Source organism: Dromiciops gliroides, chromosome 3 (genome assembly GCF_019393635.1).
Source record: "Dromiciops gliroides isolate mDroGli1 chromosome 3, mDroGli1.pri, whole genome shotgun sequence".
Lineage (NCBI taxonomy): Eukaryota > Metazoa > Chordata > Mammalia > Microbiotheria > Microbiotheriidae > Dromiciops > Dromiciops gliroides.
This window is the reverse complement of record NC_057863.1, coordinates 45,368,245-45,391,521: the sequence shown is the minus strand read 5'-3', so window position 1 is coordinate 45,391,521 and position 23,277 is coordinate 45,368,245. Positions and strand designations below refer to the sequence as shown.

At 38.0% G+C, this 23,277-nt stretch overlaps 1 protein-coding gene across 1 annotated transcript in view; it reads left to right on the top strand.

Annotated features, from left to right (window-relative positions):
• MED12L (mediator complex subunit 12L) overlaps positions 1-23,277 on the top strand; it is a 389,065-nt gene that overhangs the window by 282,090 nt on the left and 83,698 nt on the right. Inside the window, 5 exon segments of the mRNA XM_043991447.1 lie at positions 6,399-6,546; positions 13,889-14,007; positions 14,705-14,848; positions 16,700-16,863; positions 18,937-19,068. Coding sequence (XP_043847382.1) covers positions 6,399-6,546; positions 13,889-14,007; positions 14,705-14,848; positions 16,700-16,863; positions 18,937-19,068 — 707 coding nt within the window.

Sequence of the window (23,277 nt, the reverse complement as noted above, 5' to 3'; positions counted from 1 at the left end):
AAGTTCTGTACATACTTTGTGCCTGAGAAAGTTTTTGGTGAATGAATGAATGAATCCATCAATCAATAGATGAATCACTGACTGAAAGGTACTTGTCAACATAAGGTTACAATGGAGTCCATTTTAGTAAGGAAGTGGATCAGATATAGGTTTCCTCACTAGACTCTTCCTCTAAAACCCACATTACATAAACTGCTTCTTTGACAGATAAAGGAGTTTCCTGGTTTGAGGGTAAAGCATTTCTCAGTTGACTTCATACCACTGGTTTTTAAAAGCTATTCATGGGCAGCTAGGTGGTGCAGTGGATAGAGCACCGGCCCTGGAGTCAGGAGGACCTGAGTTCAAATCTGCCCTCAGACACTTGACACTTACTAGCTGTGTGACCCTGGGCAAGTCACTTAACCCCAATTGCCTCACCCCCCCCCCCCAAAAAAAATGCTATTCACTCATATTGCTCAAAACACAGCCCTGGCAGACAGAAAAATCTACCTTGGGAAAATACACTCCTGTTGGATATTTTTTCTAAAATGTGTAGGGAAGATCATTAAACCTCTGTCTTGCTTTTCTGGGGCATCTTGCCTACAGGAAAAAGAGTTGCAATAAATAATGTCTCTGTCTCTCTCTCTCTCTCTCTCTCTCTCTCTCTCTCTCTCTCTCTCTCTCTCGGCAATGAAGGTTAAGTGACTTGCCCAGGGTCACACAGCTAGTAAGTGTCAAGTGTGTGAGGCCAGATTTGAACTCAGGTCCTCCTGAATCCAGGGCCAGTGCTGTATCTACCGCACCACCTAGCTGCCCCTAAATAATCTCTTGATACTCAATCCATTGGTCCACAATATTTTCTCCCATTGACTAAAGACATAATTTTAAACACAATGTCCTCTAATTTAAAAGATGGTATAAAAATTAGCTGTACAGGTTTTATTGAATTTCTGTACTTTGTGAGTATATTGGGGGAAAGTTGGAATTACCTAACTAATAGTACTAATTAAAAAATTAAGTATTAAATTGATGTTTAAAACCATAGCAATAACAAGCCAAAAATATTATAAATATGGTGGCGAGGATGTATGTGGTGGAGGGCACGGTTCACTCTAGGTCTCTAATTAACTGCCAAGGTATTTTGTGGATCAGAGTCTTTTCCAAATTGTAGTTTATACATCCTGAGTTGAGTTTTTACATCTTAGCAATCAGCCATATGACATGTTTTGCTCATTAATGAAGGCATTTTCAGCAAATGCTAATGTAAACAAAGTGATACCATAACAAGCCACCTTTAAACCAACCACTCTACACACTTGTGGGAAAGGACAATGTGTGACCAAGATGCCTGTGAAAAGATTTGGGTGATATGTATGGGAGAGGACTGTCACACCTCCCAAGGTGCACAGGTGCTGGTGTCATTGATCCCTTCTAAGTGCTGCTCTGGACACCCCTTCCACTCACTGCCCTCCATTCCAGCCATTTGTCAATAACTGGTTCCCCACTCTCTCCAGTCATCAAGGATGACTATCTTAAGGGTCTCCTGATGATTTTTTGTGTGTTTGTTTTTACATTTTCCACTGCCTTGTTCCAATTCTTCCAGTTACTTCTACCCTACTTTTGTTATTAATAAGCTCTTTCTCATCAGGGCCCTTCCTTTTACAACTATTTGATTCTACTCTGGCAATTTAGAAAAATTTTCTTTTTGTTGTTTTATTATGAACTCGACACATATCATAAACCTGAGCATTTCTGTATATAAAGAACATAAAGAATGTGTTTGAAAATGTGAATCTGCATTTTGTCCAACTTATTTTTAAGTTTAGGTTCTGATTAATGTGAATAATGAAATGGTCAGTATGCAAATTTGGGCTGAATATTTCCATTGAGCTGGAACCACTTACCATATTTTACATAATTATATCTTTGAATAGGGTGAATTAAGATTTAAGTGACCACTTGGGGGGATTCATTATTCTGCAACACCATGTTTCTGTTTGTCTCTGGTCCCTTTTGAACTTCTGCTCTCTTCTACCTTAAAAATAGGTTATTCGGGATTTTTGTTTTATTTTTTCTTTTTTCATCACTATGACTACCCCCATTCCTTCTCAGAACACACACACACACACACACACACACACACACATACGTTTTTGGTAGCTAATAAATATAATCAAATGTAATAAAACCACCTATTATCCATTTTTAAAAATGAATATCACAAGAATAGCTAGCACTTATATAGCATTTTAAGGTTTGCTAACCACTTTGTATAAACTCTTCCATTTGATCCTTATAGCAACTATGGAATGGAGATTCTATTATGATCCTCATTTTAAAGATGAGGAAACTGGGCCTGAAAGAGATCCATTTGACTTGCTAAGGGGTCACACAGCTAGTACATATCTGAGGCAGAATTAGAATTCAGGTCTTCTAACATCTAATAGTCTTTTCATTGTGCCTTCTATCCTTTCTAGTTCTGCCTGCCCAGGAGCTGTAAGCACAGTTCATCACCAGACTTCTGGAGTCATTGAATTGATCTTAAATCTTTCACAGTTGTAAAAAGTTGTTTCTTCTTTCACAGTTTTTTTTTCCAGTATGTCCCTTGAGATTCTTGATTATTTGTTAATTTTGTGTGGTTCTTTAAAGTAAACCCTTCACTAGTGAACATCTTTAACTCTTATCTGTCTCTGTCTCTCCTCGCCCTGTCTTTGCCATTCTCTGTCTTTGTCTCTGTTGTTCTTCTTCTTCTTCCTCTTCCTCTTCTTCCTCTCCCTCCCTTGTTCCCTCACTCTCCTCCATTTCTCAATTCTTCTATCGGAGGTCCTTTCTAATTGTTAGGATTTTTCAGACTTATGGCTAAGGTAACTACTTCCCCACCTGGACAGCAATTGAGATACACTATGGTAATTTGAGCATATCCCAGCAGTTCTATTCAAAGTAGCACTTACTCTGCTAACTAGGGAATTCTGAGAGATTTTATAGGTACTGCATTATATCTTGGTAAATATTAACGGGGAGGTATGTTTGAAATAGTCAAAAGGCTTTAGATAAAACATGTTTGAAAGCAGAAAAATGCTTCCTTGGAGACTATCTTTTTTTCATAGATTTATAATGGAGATTTAATAGCAGATATTTCCCATCAATTCATTTAAAGATAAATTTCCTTGTGTTTTCTTGAGGTGAAATAAAGTGACTCTGTGTTTTGGTTTCATATTTGAATTATTTATCATAGTACCTTAAAAAGTGATGGGAAATGTGGTTGTTTTCTTCTTGGTAAAGAAAGATAATTAAAATATACTTTTATCAATATTCCATTAGTGCTAGGAAGAAAACAAGTATATTTACCCATTTCAAGTAGGACTCCTATTTTTTTATCTATTTTCTGTGAGCTTTGATACCACTTGGGAAAGGAGCCTGAAATCTATTCTCACGTTGGGCAGTCACTGAGAATGGAAGTCTTCAACACTTGATTCATCCATTACTCCCTTCACACAGGCTCCATAAAAAGAAAGCCTGTTGGGGCAGCTAGGTGGCCCAGTGGATAAAGCACCAGCCCTGGATTCAGGATTACCTGAGTTCAAATCCGGCCTCAGACACTTGACTCTTACTAGCGGTGTGACCTTGGGCAAGTCACTTAACCCTCATTGCCCCACAAAAAAAAAAATTAAAAAAGAAAGCCTGTTGTGGGAAGCGTAGACTTGTTCTGTTTGATCTCAGAAGTCATAACTAGAAGCAATAGGTAGATGGTTAAAAAGGGGCAAATTTAGACTTCACATATGGAACTTTAAAAAAATATTAGAACTATTCTAGTCATGGGTTGGACAGAATGGTATCTGAGGAACCTTCCAACTCTGATTTCATGAAATGAAAATCATCCTTAGAAAAAAACAAAGAGGAAGAAGCAAAAATAATCAAGAAAGGAGAGAGTACTGGAGTATTACTCATGAATGAGCTGACCTCAACTCTAGCTTCTTCTAGCATTAGGAACAAGGCATGATTTTTATTCCCCACTGTCTAAACAGTAGTAAATATGGTGTTTTAGATAGGAATTTAATTAGTTGATTATTCATAGCATGGTGTCTATGAATGTGTGTGTTTTTATTGTCAAAACAATTGATCTGGAAAGAGGTTTTTTGTTTGTTATTTGTATTTATTGTTTCTTCATATAAACTGATAATTTAGATTCAATAAAGCATTTTTGTACCTCAGTAAAATAGATGCTGCAAGGATTCTGAAAAGAGTAGATTTGCCTTATTGATTTATTAAATTCAGATAAAGAGCACTGCTTGTGCCTTCACATCTTTTTTTGTTTTGGTTTGTTTTGGTTTTTTTGGTGAGGCACTTGGGGTTAAGTGACTTGCCCAGGGTCACGCAGCTAGTAAGTGTTAAGTGTCTGAGGTCAGATTTGTACTCAGGTCCTCCTGAATCCAGGGCTAGTGCTCTATCCACTGTACCACCTAGCTGCCCCTGTGCCTTCTCATCTTAAGGGAGCTGTTCCTGGTGGAGGTCTTCAAATGCAGTATCCCTTGATTTTCTCATTTCGATACTGTGCTCTGATTGGGGACATAAATGGAGCTTTGCCCATTTTCTTCATGTGAAGCAATTTCTTTTTCCCCCTTTCTTTGGAGGTTAAGAAAATTAGCTCAAGAATCAAAGAACTTTCCTCTTGGTAAAAGATTCCAAATATCATAGAATCACAGAATTTTCCTTAAAAAAGAAAGATAGCTGGGGCAGCTGGGTGGTACAGTGGATAAAGCACAGGCCCTGGATTCAGGAGGACCTAAATTCAAATCTGATCTCAGACACTTGATACTTACTAGCTGTATGACCCTGGGCAAGTCACTTAACCCTCATTGCCCTGCAAGAGAGAGAGAGAGAGAGAGTAATTGAATGTTCCTGGGTTCATTAGTTTGTGTGTTAGAATAGTTTTTTTTATTCTATTTTACCTTTATAGATTTTAACATTCTAACTGTTGATGGGGATATACTAGAAATAGATCTCATGAATCTCCGTGTGGGGCTGCTTCAATCACATCACACCATTTTGCCTTAAAGAGAAAGGCATTATGGTCTGATGGAGGGAACCCTGAAGTTGAAGTCAGCCTCAGAGGGCCTCAGTTTGAATCCAGGTCCCTGTGTTTGGTAGCTGTGGACTCTGAAAAGGTAATATCACTTAATCAGGATTCTTTCTCCTAATATTATAGGCATGACTGTGTTAGTGCAAGGAAAGGGCTTTATAAACCATAAAACACTTTATTGTATTTTATGTAGTATCTTGAAAGTGTCCTTACGTCAAATTAAATTTTTTTTGAGAGGCAGTGGGGGTTAAGTGACTTGCCAAGGGTCACACAGCTAGGAATTGTTAAGTGTCTGAGGCCGGCTTTGAACTCAGGTCCTCCTGAATCCAGGGCCAGTGCTCTATCCACTGCGCTACCTAGCTGCCCCACGTTAAATTAACTTTTTTTTAAAGTCTAAGTTCTTAGTAAGTATCTGAGCCAAAACAAGGGTGGGGCCACTGGTGCTTTGTTGAAATAAAAGTTGTTTCATTGGATAGAAATAACTGATTTAGAAAAAAAATTACTAAAATAGGAAGTATCCTTCTCCACATGGATTACACCCTAGCTGAGATTCTCACCAGCCTGGCCTTGCTCTGCTTCCTTTCTAGAAATTCCATAGCCCTGGCCTTCAGGGATCCCTGCCTCCTTTTTTAGGGAGGTGTTTCAGAATCTCAGAAGTCTCCCTCACCTCGCAAATAAATTTGCCTTAAAAAGCAGCGATAGTACCTTTCTTTTATTTTTGTTTTCCTTCTCTTATGCTGTATAAGTTTATTTCTGAGAATGTCATTTTCAAAGGGTATGGGGGTGGTGGAGAGTTGAACAAAGTACCTAGATTATACTCATGATGTGACAGTACCTCTTACTGTTTTTCTTGGGTGTGTTTGGCAATGCTTGCCCTGGATCATAGAAATGCTAATTATAAATGTGCTTTGTATTTATTGAAGAGTACGGAATTAGTTATCACTCTACAAAGGAAAATGACAGTTTTTATAATTGCTGTTTACCTTATGATTTTAGTACTGGGCAGTATCTATTAGTTAATATGGAGATAATGCCATGTTTTGCCTAAATGTGATTTCCATAATCAGAAATTGGCTTGTATAGGACACCTGGGCACACATCATTAAATACATGTATCTGAAAAGTCGGTGTACCTGATGGTTTTTAACCAGAGCAACAAGACTATTGAAAATGGAGGCTGGCATGATGGAGCAGGGTTAGGGAGGAGAAATGCAGCATCACAGGTTTCCGTAATGACAGCCTAGAGATGCCGCCCTCAGTGCATGAAGTGTTGTGGCTTCAGTCCACCCTCCACCCACCCTGTACACAACTGTTTCCCAACATGTGCTCTCATTTACAGGATGAGTCTTCGAGCCATGAATGTAACCAGCGTACAATTCTGCTGTATGGAGTTGGGAAAGAGCGTGACGAGGCAAGGCACCAGCTGAAGAAGATTACCAGAGATATCCTGAAGATTCTAAATAAGAAGAGCACTACTGAGTGTGGGGGTAAGGTGGCCTTAGGTCTGGGCTACAATGTCACGGCTACTCTCAGATTAGCAGGTCAAGATGGAGAGGTAAAGCATGTCTTTGTAAATGCTTCCTCTGGTCCAGGTGACATGAAGCCAGGCAAGCCAGACAACCCTTGCCTGCCTGCCTGCCTGCCTGCCTGCCTGCCCACAAGTAGCTTACATTCTAAATTACAGCCATAGAGATGTTTTTTTTTTCCAGAATTAGGGTGCCTTTTAAAATAGATGTTTATTGTTCTTTTATTTTTATATTACCTAAATTTCCATTGTATCCTTTTCCTTCTGGAGAGCCATCCTTTATAACAAAGAATTAAAACCAAAAGAAATAAAAGAGGAAAAAGCAAGAAGGAAATTGGCCAAACCAGTCAAGACATAAAAAGAAATCTGATATTATGTGCTGAGTTCCACTGCCCTTAGCATTCAAAGGTAGCCCTTGGGCCTACAAGGGATCTTGAAAGTACATATTCAGGGAAGGGTATTTTGGTCTTTGTTTTTCTAACAAAGTTTAGTTTTATATATGTGTGTGTGTGTTTAGCTGTATGTACACACATATGTATGGTTGGGTTAGCGTTATGCACATGTGTGTATGTATGTATATGTATCAATGTATATGTGACTATGTAGATATATTGGTTTGTAGGTGTCCATGTGTATGCTTATGCACACATATATGTGTTTGTACATACACACACATTTTTAGGTGCCACTGGAGTCCTTGGTCTTTACTCAGACCTCTGGCAAATATTTCTTTCCCTGTATAATTCAGAGGAGTGGAGTTTTGTGGTGGTTTCTTTGTGTTTTTGAAAGATATTATATAATGTATATTTTTATGTTATTATATTTAGATATACCTAGATATATTCTAGTACATATAACTTAGTATTTTAAATCCTTCCTCTTCCTTTTTTATAAATAAGCATTTTTATTTTTCTTTTTAATACAGGCAAATGTTTTATACATAACATATACATATCAATTTATATAAATTGTATATATGACAAATTTGTTGAAATATAATTACTATATAAATAGTTTATTTGTTTTTTAGATAGCAGTGACTACCTGCTTTAGTTACACTTTTTACTCTCCTAAACTACCAGGATGATTTTGCCAAGGTTGTATTTTAGAGCAAGAATACCTTGGCTCCATATTTTTCTGAATGGTTCTAGTGTCCCAGAGATCTGTAGTTGGGCCTGTGCTGGGTGAGTGGAGATGTACAGGTGACACAAAACAGGGACACCCATTGGGTGGATGATGGCATCATGTTTTGGAAATAATTACAAAAACAACAACAACAACAACTAACAGTGCTTTCTATGTGCCAACCACTGTGTTAAGTATTTTACACTTGTCGTCTCATTTCATCCTTACAATGACCCTGGGAGGTAGTTGCTATTATTATCCCCATTTTACAGTTGAGGAAACTGAGTGAAACAGAGAGACTAAATGACTTGCCCAAGGTCATTATAACTAGTATTTTTCTGGGGCCAGGTTTGAACTTCCTGACTCCAGGCCCAGTGCTCTATCTACTTAGCCACCTAGCTGCCTCCCAGGCAAACAGAGGTTAAGTGATTTTCCCGGGGTCAGATATCTAGTGTCTGAGACTCCAGTCTCAGTGTACCACCTAAACATCTTTAGATACATCAAGGATTTCACATAGAAATTTAACTTTGATATAATTGACCAACAAAGGATAGAGCAAAGAGTAGTTGTGAGTGTGATTTGGGTCCCCCCCTCCACAACTGGCTTTATATATAATTATTTATCTGTATGTGGCCACCCCCACTCCTCTAATAGAATATAAATTTCTTGAAGGCAGGGACTGTTTGGTGTGTGTGTGTGTGTGTGTGTGTCTCCAGTAGTACCCTGTCCAGCACATAGTAGATGATCAGTTGCTTGTTGATTTGAATTTAGTAGTGGCTGAAAGTTGGGGTGTAAGGGAGCTCAATTAAAAGGAAAAAAAACCCATATGACTGGGTTCTCCTAGAGCAGGATGAGGGGAATGAGCTGACCTGAGATGTTCAGCGGAGGTCTTCACATAGAAGCCAAATGATTAGATGTTCCACATCTTCAGCTGGGAATTCTGGTTTAGGTGTGGATTGCATTAGTCCCCCTGTGGCTCTGTGCCTCAGCACAAGTATAATTTTCCTTCTTGTGACCACAATTCCCAGTTTGATTTTTGTCAATGAGATTCAAACATTCACTAGGTAATAGCATTTTAGAGCTTGTTTCTTTGATGCATTCATGGCTAAAATATCATTTGGTTATAAATAAGAACCCAGACAATGATGTCATTAAAAAGACAGTGAAGTAGTGAGCATGTCTAGATACAGCTATGAAAACAATATCCATGCTACCCACTGGGCTTCAAAGGAATGGATTTCAAAACAGCTCAAGGACCTTCACAGTTCAATCCATAAAGGATAATTTCATATTATCAGTATATTCTAATAATTAAAATAGAGCCTGTCCACCAGAGACTCTTCCTAATTACTCTTGACTTGAAACTTAATATAATACCTTAATATACCCACCCTTTGCTTCTCTCCCCCATCACCTAGTGTCTATGACTATGATGGAGCTGCATCATCCTTTTGGGAGTAATGTTTGGGACAAACGTGGATAAGTTGTGGTCTTGATTATTATTCTCATTACAGTGTCTTCACCACCAAACCCAGGCCCCTTCTGACCTCAGTTTATGTCCAGAGCACTTTCCATTCCATTCACCCAAGTTCCACCCTCTCTGTCATCTTCAGCTCTTCTATCCTTTACCCTACAAATCCAGCCTCCTGCTAAATCTTGTCACTTCCCCCTCTATAACATCTCATAAGGACATTGTCCAATTTGTTGCCAGATACACTAGCGAATGGTTCTGCATCTCCCATCCTTCACATCTGTCTTCTACTCACACAGCAACCATCAGTTCAGACCATCATCATTTTGTGTCTAGACTACTGCAGTAACCTTCTGAGTGGCCTCTATATTTTTCTCCACTCAGGTGCCAAAATGATGCTCCTAAGGGACAGATCTGCCCATAGTGCCTCCCTATTTGGTAAAGTCCAGTGGGTCCCCTTGACTTGAGACAGTCAGTCATTAAGACAGTTATTAAATGCCTGCTATTTACCAGGCACTGGGCAAAGATATAAAGAGGCAAAAAGACAGTCCCTGCCCTCAAGGAGCTTGCAATCCAATGGGGAAGACACCAAGCAAACAATTTTATATAAACAAGCTAAATACATGGATTGGACTGAGGCAGGCAGACCCACCAACAGACCATTATAGTAATCAATATGTAAGGTGTTGAGTGCCTGCAACAGAGGGATGACAGTTTTAAAAGAGAAAAAAGGATGTATTTGAGAGATGTTGTAAAATGAAGTCAACAGGTATTGGTAACAGATTGGATATGGAGAGTGAGAGAGTGTGAGGAATCCAGGCGGGACTGGGTGGATGATACTATCTACAGTAATAGGGAAGGTAGGAGGGGGTAGGAATTAGGAGGAAAGATAATGTGTTTCATTTTGGACATTTGAGTTGAAGGTATGTATTAGGTATCCAGTTCAATATGCCTGAAAAGCAGTTGGAGAAGAGAGTTTGAAGGTCAGCAGAGATAGGTAGATCGAGAATCATCAGCATAGAGATGGCCATTAAATCCATGAAAGCTAATGAGACCACCAAGTAAAGTAGTATAGAAGGAGAAGAGAAGAGAGCCCAGGACAGAGACCCCAAGGACACCTATTGTTACTGGGTATAATCTGGATGAAGATCTAGTAAAGAAGACTGAGAAGGATTGGTCAAATATGAGGGAGAACCAGGAGAGAGTGGTATTCTGAATTTAGGATCAAATATTATTTCATCTTTATCTCATACTTTAAAAAATGTATATGTAAGTTTTATAAGGTGTATACATTATTAATATAGCTATGTATATATGTATGTGCACACACAGTTTACATATTCATACACAAAATAAAATATATATGCTGGTGGGGTATGCTATGTGTGTGTGCGTGTGCGTGTGCGTGTGTGTCTGTGTCTGTGTCTGTGTCTGTATACAAACACAGTGAATATAAGTTCCTTGAGGGCAGGGTCTGGTTTGTTTAAATGTTTGTATCTCCTGTCACCTAGCAGAGTGCCTGGGACAAAGTAGATGTTTAAAAAAATGTTTGAGTAGGGGGTACTGATGCTTAATTTAAGCTTGCAGTGAGAGTACTCCCAATCTCCTCTTCACGATCTTGTGTGGAGCTGGCTACAGGGCTTTCCCCCTTATTTTCCATCTTTTTTGGAGTTCTTCCCAGTCCTGAGTTCATATTTGAAAGCCTTCTTCATCCCCTTCTCTGTATGTCCCCTCTTCATCTTTTCTTCCTTTAAGTCTTCTCTTCTTTCCTTTCTCGCCCTCCCTTCTTGCTACTCAACCCCCAATGGACTTTGACCTGGGCATTGGCATGTAGGAGACTGGAAATGGGGGTGTAGGTGTGGAATCAAAGCAAAAACTGCTCTTTATTCCCAGACCATTGGCCAATGCTCACCAACTTCACAACTTCTCCCATCAGACTTCCACTACTACTACAGTCACCCATCCTACCATCCAGACAGGTTCCTTGTAGACCTGTTTCCCCTTTCCCACAAACTTGTGCCAGACTAAACTTCCTTCCCCTTTCTGTCACTGAACTCCCTTATTGGCAGACTAGATCCTTAGGTCTTTGATTTTCCATCCTCAGTATTAGAGTCTTGAGGAGGGACATCCAATTTGCCCATCTGGTAGAGTAATGTATTCTCAATGTCTGAGCATCAAGAAAGTCTGAGGATGTCATAGCTTTTTTCCCAGCTATCTAAGGAACAATTTTCCTGGAATTTTCTAATATCACCAAGTAGTTTTGTGGTAACTTGACTCATTTGAGGTGAAAATGTTGCTGAAATTGCTTGGCTTTTTTGTGAGAAAACTATTAATCAACCTTTCTCTCCTCCTCTTCCCCTCCTTCCCCTGCTCCTCTCTCTCTCCCACAGGACAGAAAGGAAATTAGTTTAGTTTAATTAGGGCCAAAAATTAGGTTAGCAGTAGCTTTCATCTGCCATTGAGCATTGTCAGAAACTGTAAGGAGCCACAGAAGAACATTTTGAATTGCTTTCCTTGTACTTTAAAAATCAAGAGAGCAAATATTTCCCTTACATTTGGGGGTACAATGATTTTTACTAAATGACACCTGGCCATAGTGGCTTGTGAATTTCAAACATTTGGTGAAATGTCTGATTTGGCTAGGGACACAACTTCATATTATAAAAAGCAGTCTGAGAAACAAGTTTCTATCATTTTTCCCCTCTTTTTCTCTTTCAAAACTCTTGGAGTTGGCTCTCTGGGTGGCGTAAGGAGAAGAAATACTGGGAGAAATTTATGCATCAGTAAAAAAAGAAGTTCTTATATAGGAACATATTTTATAACCTTAAAATTCTTCCCCCCTCCCCCCCCCCCCAGCCTACATTCAGCCAATTCCTTAGTCAGAAAACTTGGGCTCAAATCACGTGTGACATTTTCTGCCTGTGTGACCCTGTGGCCACCTAACTCCCCTATGCCTCAGTTTTCTCATTTGCAAAACGAGAGACTTGAATTACATAGTATCTGAGAACAATCATTTTAGCATTTATTAAGTGTCTACCATATTCCAGGCATTGTGCTAAGTGCTAGAGATACAAAAAAAGGTCAAAAAATAGCTCACAGTCTAATGGGGAAGTGAACATGAAAAGAACCATGTACAAGCAAGATACCTACAGGGTACATTGTGGTTAATCTCACAGGAAAGGCACTAGCTGTCAGGAGGAATTAGGAAAGGCTTCTTTTCATCAAAGGTGGGATTTTAACTGGAACATGAAGGAAGCTAGGGAAACCAAGAAGTGGAGATGAGGAGGGAGACCCTTCCTGGCATAGGGCACAGTCATTGAAAACACCTGGAGCCAGGAGAATGGAGCCTCTTCTTTTGGGAACAGCAAGAAAGCTGGTGTTCTCATGTTGAAGCATTCCTTGTATTATTCTGTGTAGTCATAATGTATAAGAAAACTCCGGGGGCAGCTAGGTGGCACAGTGGATAGAGCACCAGCCCTGGATGCAGGAGGACCTATGTTCAAATCCAGCCTCAGACACGACACTTACTAGCTGTGTGACCCTGGAGAAATCACTTAACCCCCATTGCCCTGCTAAATATATAAAAAAAAAATTGCCAAAAAGAAAAAATAAAAAATAAAGAAAACTCCAAAGGTGATAGGGAGCCATATCATAAAGTGCTTTGAATGAAAAGCAGAGGATTTTCTATGTAATCCCAGAGTCCCTTCCAGCTCTAAATTTGTGATCCTTTCCCTTCTGATACACCTTTGCTGAAGGGCCAGGTAGTAAGTTATTGTAACAGACAATTGTGTGGGATTACCAGGGTTGGGAACTATTGTGAAGAAAAAAGACTAAGTGTTTCTAAACAAAGCCATTACTTGGGCCATTGAAAATGTATATATTTTCAGATTCACTCTAACCAACTTCTTTCCCAGTATCAGATATGAGTCCCATGGATTTTTTTAGGTTAATTAATCTCTAGAATGAAAGTCTTCCTTAATTAATTCATGAAATATAAACTCCCCATATATGGTCATAGAAGTCTAGCTTTGAAGCTGGAAAAGACCCTTGAAGCCTTGCTAGTTCAATCCTCTCATTCAAAATGAGGCTTAGATAACTTCTCAAATGTGTTGAATATTTTTAATTACAGAATCCATGTTTTAGGAGAGTCCAGTCTAGTTTCCCACTTACTTTTCTAGTTTTGTCCTTTCAATGTGTTCCCCCATTCTCTCATACTGTAGAACACTGGTTCTCAAACTAATTTTGGGGAACCCTTGGACATCTTTAAGACCCTTTCAGTGGTTACATGAGGTCAAAACTTTTTCATTTCTAATATGGTAAATATTATTGACCCACATAAACCAAAGCTCTTTGGAGAGGTCCTGCCTTAGTTTTTAATAGTGTAAAGAGGTCCTGAGGCCAAAAAGTTTAAAAAGTGTTGCTTTAGTAAATGCTTTCTGTTTTAGGTTTTTTTGCCATGTCTCAGCATCATTTATACTTTGATGTGATCTGATTTCATTCTCTGCTGTTCCTCATAAAGCAATAAAGCTTAGAAGTTGTTTCTTTTCTATAATTAAATCTTCAGGGGAGGATACAAATCAGACCATTGCACCGTTGCTAATTTAGCTTGTGGATATATTTAAAGACATTGATAGTCTATTATAGTCCTGCTTCTCAGTCTTCATTAAATACAAAATGACCAAACTACCATTCTATTTTATTTATTAAGTTGAGGATGAAGGACAAAAAGCCAGGAAGAGCAAACAAGAGACCTTTCCAACGCTGGAGACTGTATTCACAAAACTACAACTCCTCTCATATTTTGACCAACATCAAGTTACATCTCAGGTACTTACTGATAACGAGTTAAATCTGATGATGTTTTGATGCTGTTCCAACTACTCTGGTCCTTACTTTCATTTACATTTCTTTCCAGTAACCTTCTTTGGAAGAAAACTTTATTGTTTTCATCATGAAAAGTCTTTAGCTTCTGATTATGTGGAAGGAACATTTAAAGATAACTGATGGGGGCAGCTAGGTGGCGCAGTGGATAAAGCACCGGCCCTGGATTCAGGAGTACCTGAGTTCAAATCCGGCCTCAGACACTTGACACTTACTAGCTGTGTGACTTTGGGCAAGTCACTTAACCCTCATTGCCCAGCAAAAAACAAAAACAAAACAAAACAATAAAGATAACTGAACTGGTCACGTTATTAGATTCTGTTATCTTATTGCAACCAATGAGTGATAGGGATATACAAAACTAAAAAAAATGTTGGATCGATTGCATAATGACCTCCCTCAGCATGTCATTTGTTACCCAGCTCATGGTAGTTAAAGATATCAGCTTTCTTCCAGTTTTGGTCTGCCAAGTGAAATTAGATGTTAATTGTGAAAATCAAGGAGTATTTCAGTTTACAGTATTTTGGTCTTTTTGAGAGTTAACCGTTATTTAATGAATGCATGTTTCTTCCATGTTAGTCAGAATACCGTTGTTGTTGTTTTAAATGAAATGGAAACTGATAGTGCGTTTTTCTTCGACTAGATCTCTAGCAATGTACTAGAACAGATAACCAGCTTTGCTTCAGGAACATCCTACCATCTTCCCTTGGCTCACCACATTCAACTTATCTTTGATCTTATGGAACCAGCCTTGAACATCAATGGGCTTATTGACTTTGCAATACAGGTACCAAAGCAAGTAGTCTAATGGTAACAACAACTTGAAAGACATTTCCCATAGATTTTCGTATTGGTTTGGGAGATAAAAATTAAACATGGATATATATATATATATATATATATATATATATATATATATATATATATATATATAAAATATGTATATATATAAATAATATGTATAATGTATATATGTGTATGTGTGTATATGTATGTATGTGTGTGTATGTGTGTATATACATACACATATATACATACACACACATATAGATTTCTTTTTTGTGGGGTAATGAGGGTTAAGTGACTTGCCCAGGGTCACACAGCTAGTAAGTGTCAAGTGTCTGAGGCCAGACTTGAACTCAGGTCCTCCTGAATCCAGGGCTGGTGCTTTAGCCACTGTGCCAACTAACTGCCCCCATAGATAATTTCTAAACTTAGAGTATGCTCTGTTTATTGTCAGCAGGTTGACACAGTGGAGAGAGAACTGGGCCTGGAATCAGGAAGACCAGCCTCAGACACTTAACTAGCTGTGTGACCTTATACAAGTTACTTAACCTCTGTTCTTGCCTCAGATTCCTCCTTTGTAAAATGGGAATAATCTATCTCTAAGGGTAATTTTGATGATAATGAGATATTTCTAAAATGTTTTAGAAACCTTAAAGTGATATATAAATGTTAGGTATTGTTAGTTATTATTATTATTCTTTTAATGTCATTATTGTTCTATCAGTATTCTAATAATAGGTCTCCTTTATATACTGATTTAAAGTTAACGATGGGCTTCACATTCAGTTACTTCATTTGATGTAGTACTTTATAGTTCAGAAACATTTGCATATCCTCTAGCCCTAGTAGAAGCAATAAGTAAGCATTTATTAAGATCTTAATATTTGCCAAGCATTTGTTCTTAGCTCTGGGCACAGTTCCTTACAAATAGTAGACACTTAACAAATGTTTTTTGAATTGGAATCTTTTTTTATCCTCATTGCAGACTTATGACATACTTAGAGCAGCTATCATTATCCCAGTTTTTGGAAAGAAAGAAATAAGACTGGGAGGATAAATGATTTTTTCCCCCCAGGTTAGCTAATAAGTCATATGTCTTAGACTTGATCCCAAGACTTTTAACTACAAACCCTGTGCTTTTCCCACTATGGTAGTATATGCATAGTGGTTGTTAATTAAATATAGGTTTGTTTTCTTTTTAAAAAATGCTATATGTGATAGTGCAAAAATATTCCATATACATCTTTTCAAAATGAGAAATTACTCTCTATCAATAATGAACATAGTAATTCATCCTATTTGTGACAAAGTATTTTCCAGGTTAAAACAAAACCATTATTTAAAATAGCCCAATGTGTTTGTAAAACATTCATTAAAAATTCATGCTTCTAGAGAGTAGTTCACAGACCTAGTTTTCCTTATGATTTCTAGCAAAGTATTAAGTTTCAATAGGAAGTCAAATCTATATTCTAAAACGTATTGTGATTATCTCAATATACTAGGCAAGTCTACAAAGTTACTCTCAAGTTTCAATAGCTATTTCAGTCATAGATACTTCCTGATGTTATGCAATAAAATGTCTAGACAAAAGAAAGGACCTTGACAGAGATTTTAAATACAACAACAAAGCAGACTCCCTGTTTTCTCTTATCCATTCTTTAGGTCTCTTGCTCTTTTTTTCTTGGGATAAGGGGTAACAATATGCATGTGAATCCTTTGGGAAGGCAGGAAAATAGACTGGTAAGGGAATTGGGATTACTTGGTTATAGACTATTGGTGTTATTTTTTTAATTGCTGCCTCAGCACTGTTTTGTTTGCAACCTGCCTTTTCATATGTGCTTTTGCGTTTCAGCTGCTCAATGAGTTGAGTGTGGTCGAGGCAGAATTACTCCTGAAGTCCTCCAGCTTGGCAGGAAGTTACACAACAGGCTTGTGTGTGTGCATTGTGGCAGTGCTGAGGCGCTACCATGCCTGCCTCATCCTGAATCCAGACCAAACTGCCCAAGTATTTGAAGGGTTTGTAATCCTGAAAGGCCGTGTCTCTGTTTAGAACACACAATTGGTGGGGGAAAGTAGTGATGACCTTGCTTCAGTGGTAATGTTTTGTGGGCTTCAGGTATGTGTGTGTGTGTGTGTGTGTATGTGTATATGTACACACACACACACACACACACATATACAGAGAGAGAGAGACAGAGACAGAGAGACAGCCCTTTAATCATCAAATTAGGGTACCAACTGTTATTGTCCTCACTACAATATAGCATTTCGATTTTCCCAGTTTTTCAAAAGAAGTGTGTTCTTCTGAAAATCATGTGAATTAGATGTGTTCTTCTTCCTTCTCCCCCCAAGAGTGGTTATTTTTCTTTTTGAAAACTTTTTGTTTAAATTTTTAGTTTCGGTTCCAAATTTTCTCTCTACATCATTCCCCCATCCATTAAAAAGGTAAGAAATAAAATAACCATTATACCTATGAAGTCATGGAAAACATATTTAGTGATTACTTTTCAATAGTGGAATCTACAGGTGCTCACAATCACTTGCCCTTATCTAGCACTTTTAAGGTTAATAAAATTCTAATTTCATGGATAATGATGGGCTCAGTCTACCAAAGGCTATTATTTAACTACCTCCCTCTATCACAGAGAATTGAAAGTTGCATACTTGGACATATAAGAATTTTTGTATATTTCAAGTTTTCAAAACTCAAAGTACCATTGGTTCCAAAAACAGAAGAAAAGAAAATAATCACTTAATGTTGACTTCATTGTTTTATGAAGATAAGCCAAGGATGGGCATTTCTTTGCTCCTGAGATTTTATTCCTCCATTTCTTTTCTTTATTGGTTTTAAGCCAGACCTTGGTAAGAGTTGGTCTGGGATTAGTAAATCTTTTTCCTAACTTCAGATTCATTGATTAGGGAAAGGGTCAACAAAATTCCCATAGTAGACTTAGTGGTATTTTTTTCAGTCCGTGAAGAGGAATTCTAGTTGGTAGGTGATGAGAAGGCGTAAAGGAAAAAGAGAAGAAATGAATAACTGTTTGGTCCTTTCAGTGCTTCATATGGCTGATTACTAGGGGAGTTGGGGAGGAAGCATTTCTATACGACCATTTAACTTAGAATCTCTGCTGTTTTATTTAAATGAATTTGCCAGTTGTGGAGCAAGTTCCATGCAGCTTTCTAACAAAGCATAAATTTTCAGTAGAGTGATGAGGACAAAAATGAGCCTGCAATAAGTGAAAACCTAAAGATATATGAAAGAAGAGAGTGAATGATAACTGAAACAAGGTCCTATAGAAGGGAGGATAGAGTGGAGTCTGAGGCACAAGTAGTAGGATTAACGAAGGGTAATTGGATTATAGGCTGCAGACCTCAAGCATGACCAAATATTTAGGTCTTATGTTCCAATAGGCTTTTTCTATGAATAAAAACAAACTTTTCACTCCCATCCCTTAGCCCCAAGCAACTCCAGAAGTCAGCACCATGATTTGGAATGATTGGAGTGCTCTTTAGCTGTTATGTGGTGTATTCCTAACAATTCACTATTTTTAAAGAACAACAATAAGGAGGAAGTTTCAAAAACTACTTAGGAACTCATCTCACATAGCTTCATGAATTTCTCTTTGTATACCAGTCTTTGTTTTAACCTGAATTTTTTAGAGTGAACGTCAACATTAAGTCCATCATATATAGATAACCAGATTTGCAAATCTTTGTTCCTAGTTTTCTTCCTGCCTATCTGAGTAGAGCTTCCCAATTCTATTGTCGTCTCCTCATTTAATATGCATTAACTTAAGTGAAGAGGGTGTTCTAGATACTTCCTTGGTTCTCTCCAAATTTATTTTTCATAGAGTTTAATGCCCTGGTAATTTGCCTTTTCCAGTAGCAGACTAGAAAACTATTTTTTATTTTATCCAAATCTATCAAGTAATTTGGTAAAAGAATTTGAACCATCTAATTTTTTTGTTTGTTTTTTGTTTGTTTGTTTGTTTTTGTGAGGCAGTTGGGGTTAAGTGACTTGCCCAGAGTCACATGAACCATCTAATTTTAAAAATATTTTTTTCCTTTTCTCCCCTACAACTCTTCTAGATTATGTGGTGTGGTAAAGCATGTGGTCAATCCGTCGGAATGTTCCTCCCCTGAAAGATGCATCTTAGCCTACCTCTATGATCTCTATGTGTCATGTAGCCATCTAAGAAGTAAATTTGGAGACCTCTTCAGGTGGGTGTATGAAAATAACTTGAAAATGTCCCTAAGAACTAAGTTGCTGTTTTTGTCTATCTCAGTGACTGAATTATCAGCTCAGTGATAGCAATCAGTTTGGCAGCAGTAGCAATCATAGAGAAAGATGCAGTGGGGGATGGGGTGGGGGAGTTGAGGAATGGAATGAAGTGGAGAAATTGATTTGGTAGCCAGTCAGAAACAAGACCTTAATCAACTATGACATTTGGCCTTACAATATTTACTTCTATTTGTCTTATTGAAGATGTGCTCGCTCTATTTTTCTTTGTCAGCTTTTTTTATATGGCAAACATTAAAAGCCTTTCATAAGGACTGCTACCAAATATTTCTCTGAAGTTAGTGGGATACACTTAGAAATTCGTTTGACTTTCAACAGGTATTCTTAGCATTATTAAAGACAATAGAGAATTATATTTCCTTCTGCTAACATGAGAGTATATAATCATAATCAGTAAATAAAATTCTCAACAAAATATGTAAAATAATACAATGCGATATAATATAATAAGCATGGCTAATTTTTTAACTTTAATAAACCCTCCTTTAAAAATATAAAACACCATATTCAATAATCACCCAACTTTGACTCTTAAACTTTGAGAAAGAATGCCTCATCAAAATCTATTATCAATAGTATTAATAACTATTAAAAACCCATGGTGAAAACTGGTAGAATTCATTTCAACTAAGCAATACTAAGATTTATTTAGGTGTCCTTCCATTTTAACAGAAAAAAATCAATTCAGGGTGTTAGCGGCTATGAGTGAGTGTTCGTTCCTGAATTCTGGTTGGTTGATGCTTTTGTGCTGCCCTCCTATGCAGTCTCAGACATATAGTAGGCAGTGACTTATCCTTAAGATTCATATATTTTGAATTTTTTAATTGCCTTTTTTCCATCACGAAATTGCCTTTTAAAATCTTTTATTCTAATTGCCTCATGAGAAGCAAACACTGGGAAATTGTTTGTTGATTGGTTTGTTTTTAAGACTGTAAATTCTTGTGGAACTTTTAAAAATAAGTGTTTCCTCTTCTTTAACACTCGATTCTTGAGTGAGTGCTATGTGGGGATCACTTCCTCATCACTTCATTTTGCAAAATTATTTCAATCTTCGTTTAGCAATGCTGAGATTATAATCACTAAAAAAAAAAACACAAGAGAAACTTTGGTTTGGGGATTCAGCTTTTTTACAAGATGCTTTTGTCTTATTTTGTGGTTTAGGTTGCCTGCTTTCTGGTTCACATTCCTGAGTTCTTTTCACAGATCCTATCTTCCTCAAATGCCATAACCACTCAGTTCCTCAACCTGCTTACCCCATGGGCTACATCTCCACTCAATCTCAGCCACACACAAAAATAGTTAGGCCATTGATCTTACCATCATGAGCAAATGCACCACCTTTATGTTTAAGAATTCTGAAATCCCCTTATCTGACCACCATCTATTGGCTTTTCTCCCTCTGCCTTCCTTTACAGAACTCTACTTGTCAACCACACTGTGATCTCCAAACCCTTGATGTCTCAGTTCTCCCCCAGGCCATGTGCACTAGGGACTTTCTCATCATCTCCCCATCATGATCCTTTGGTTAACCAATTCATTCATCCTCTAGTCCCCTTATTGTGTTTCTGACTCCCCATCCAAATCTGCCTTGACCTCTCTGCTGCCCTTGACACTGTTGATCACTCTCCTCCTCGACACTTTTCTTCTCTAGGTTTTTGGGCCAACATTCCTAGTTTTCTTCCTGCCTATCTGACCACTCCTTCTCTGTCTCCTTTCCAGCATCCACCTCTAGGTCATGCCCTCTAACTGTAGGTGTCCCTAACGATTCTGTCCTAGATCCTCTTCTCTTCTTCTACACCATTTTCCTTGGTGACCTCATCAGTTCCCATGGCCTTAATGAGCATCTCTCTGCTGATGATTCTCAGATTTGCCTATCCTGTTCCAACTTCTCTGTTGACATCCAGTGTTTCTTTTTTCTTCTTCAGCTGCCTTTCAGACATCTCAAACTGAATGTCCAGTAGACATCTAAAACTCCTTATGTTCAAAATAGAACTCATTATCTTTACCCCTAAACCTTCTCCACTTCCAACCTTCCCTATTACTTTAGAGGTCACCACCATCTTCCCAGTCTCTCAGGCTCCTCACTATGTCTTACCCGCAATATACAAGCTGTTGCCAAGTCTTATAAATTTCACCTTTGCAGTCTCTTAAATATGCCCCCTTCTCTCCTTTGACACCATCACCACCCTGGTGCAGGCCCTCCATCACCTCACACCTGGATTACTGCAGTAGCCCAGTGGTGGGTCTCCCTGCCTCAAGTCTCCCCCTACTCCAATCCTTCCTCCATTTAACCACTAAAGTAATTATTCTAAAGCGTAATCAATTCCAGTGGCTTCCTATTACCTCTAGGAACAAATACAAAATGGACTGTTTGGCATTGAAAGCCCTTCCCCTCCTACCTTTTCAGTCTTCTTACACCTTATTCTTCAATATGTACTCTTTGATATAGTGACACTGGCCTCCTGCCTGTTCCAAGAATAAGTCAACCCCATCTCTTGGTTTCAGGCATTTTTTCTGTCTGTCTTCACGCCTGGAATACTTTCCTTCTTCCTCTCTAACTACTGACCTCCCAGGCTTTCTTTAAGTCCCAACTAAAATCCTACCTTTTACCGGAAGCCTTCCCTAACACCTTTTAATTCCAGTGCCTTTCTTCTTTTAATTATTGCCTATTTATCCCTGTATATTATATTTGTATGTTGTCTCCCGGGTTAAATTGTAAGCTCCTTGATGGCAGGGACTGTCTTTTGCCTCTTTTTGTATCCCCAATTCTTAGCATAGTGCCTGACATATAGCAGGTACTTATTGGTTGATCAATTAAGAGAAAGCCTAGATGTATCACTTACTGGAAGAGGGTTCATGCATGCTGCCCAAGCCTAATACAAAAGTTTTTAATCAGGGGTTCACAGCCTTTCAGAGGGCCCATGAACTTGGAGTGAGGGGAAAATATTATATAAGTATTTTTTACTAACCTCTAAATGAAATTTATCATTTCCTTCAGTTATTTAAAAACACTTTCCTGAGAAAGGGGTCCATAGGTTTTCACCCAACTGCTAAAGGAGTTGATGGTAATATATGACACACAAAAGGGTTAAGAACCTTTGGATTTGTGCTTGTGCTTTTGGGTCTACCAACTTTATACCTATTAGCTATCATGATATGGACTCATTCCTTATTAGAAAAGGAATGTATAAACCACAAAACTGATAGCTTTGCTATTTCCATTAAGTCTCTCCCCCTCCCCCCATCTCTAGAATTCAATGTCCTTTCTAAATTTATGTTGACTGATTTGTACGAATCAGGATTTTTTAGCCTATAAAATTTATATCCTTACGTATTACCACATCAGCACATACTAGGTTTCTGAGACAAACCTGTTAAATTCTTTCTTTGTATACCAAAGTCATGTGTAACTTCATAAAAACTTCCCAAGGTATTAAAGAGATTATCCAAATGAACTCTTACCTGGTGATATTAGTAAAAATTCAGAATTACTCATCTTAATCAGTAGTTATGTGACACAGTCCTTAAATTGCTTGACCTAGAAAGAGCTTAAAGCTTGATGGAGAAGAACTTGAAGTAGGGGGGAAAAAATTTAAGGGAGAACAAGGCTGTTTATGTTGAAAGATCCACAGATAAGGAAGGAAGGAAGAGAGGGAGAAAGGGAGGGAAAGGGAGAGAGGAAAGGAGAAATCACAGTAACCATGGATTGAGTATAAAGATGTTAAAGAGACTTCATTTAGGGTTCTTAGTGAATTTCTTAGAATAAATTAAAAAGCTGAATTGGAGGAAGTAAAAGGAACATTTGTAACACCAAGAATATTTTTACTGTGTAAGTATTTGATGTCATCCCCCATCGTGTATAATTCAAAGTGGAGAAAATCAGAGAGACTTTGGAAAGCCAGAAGAAACATTTGAAGAATTATTTCTTTTGGGGGGGGGAGGAAAAGAGGGTAAGAGCAGAACCAAATAACTGACTCAAAACAGAAATGGAGAATGGAAAAAAAATAATAATGAAGAAAGGACAATATTATGGAGTGAAAGGTTATTATAGGGAGTGAAGAGATTGATAGCTAATAATAGCATTGAAGATTTAGAAATTATTTTAAAATAGTGGTAAGTAAACAACAATA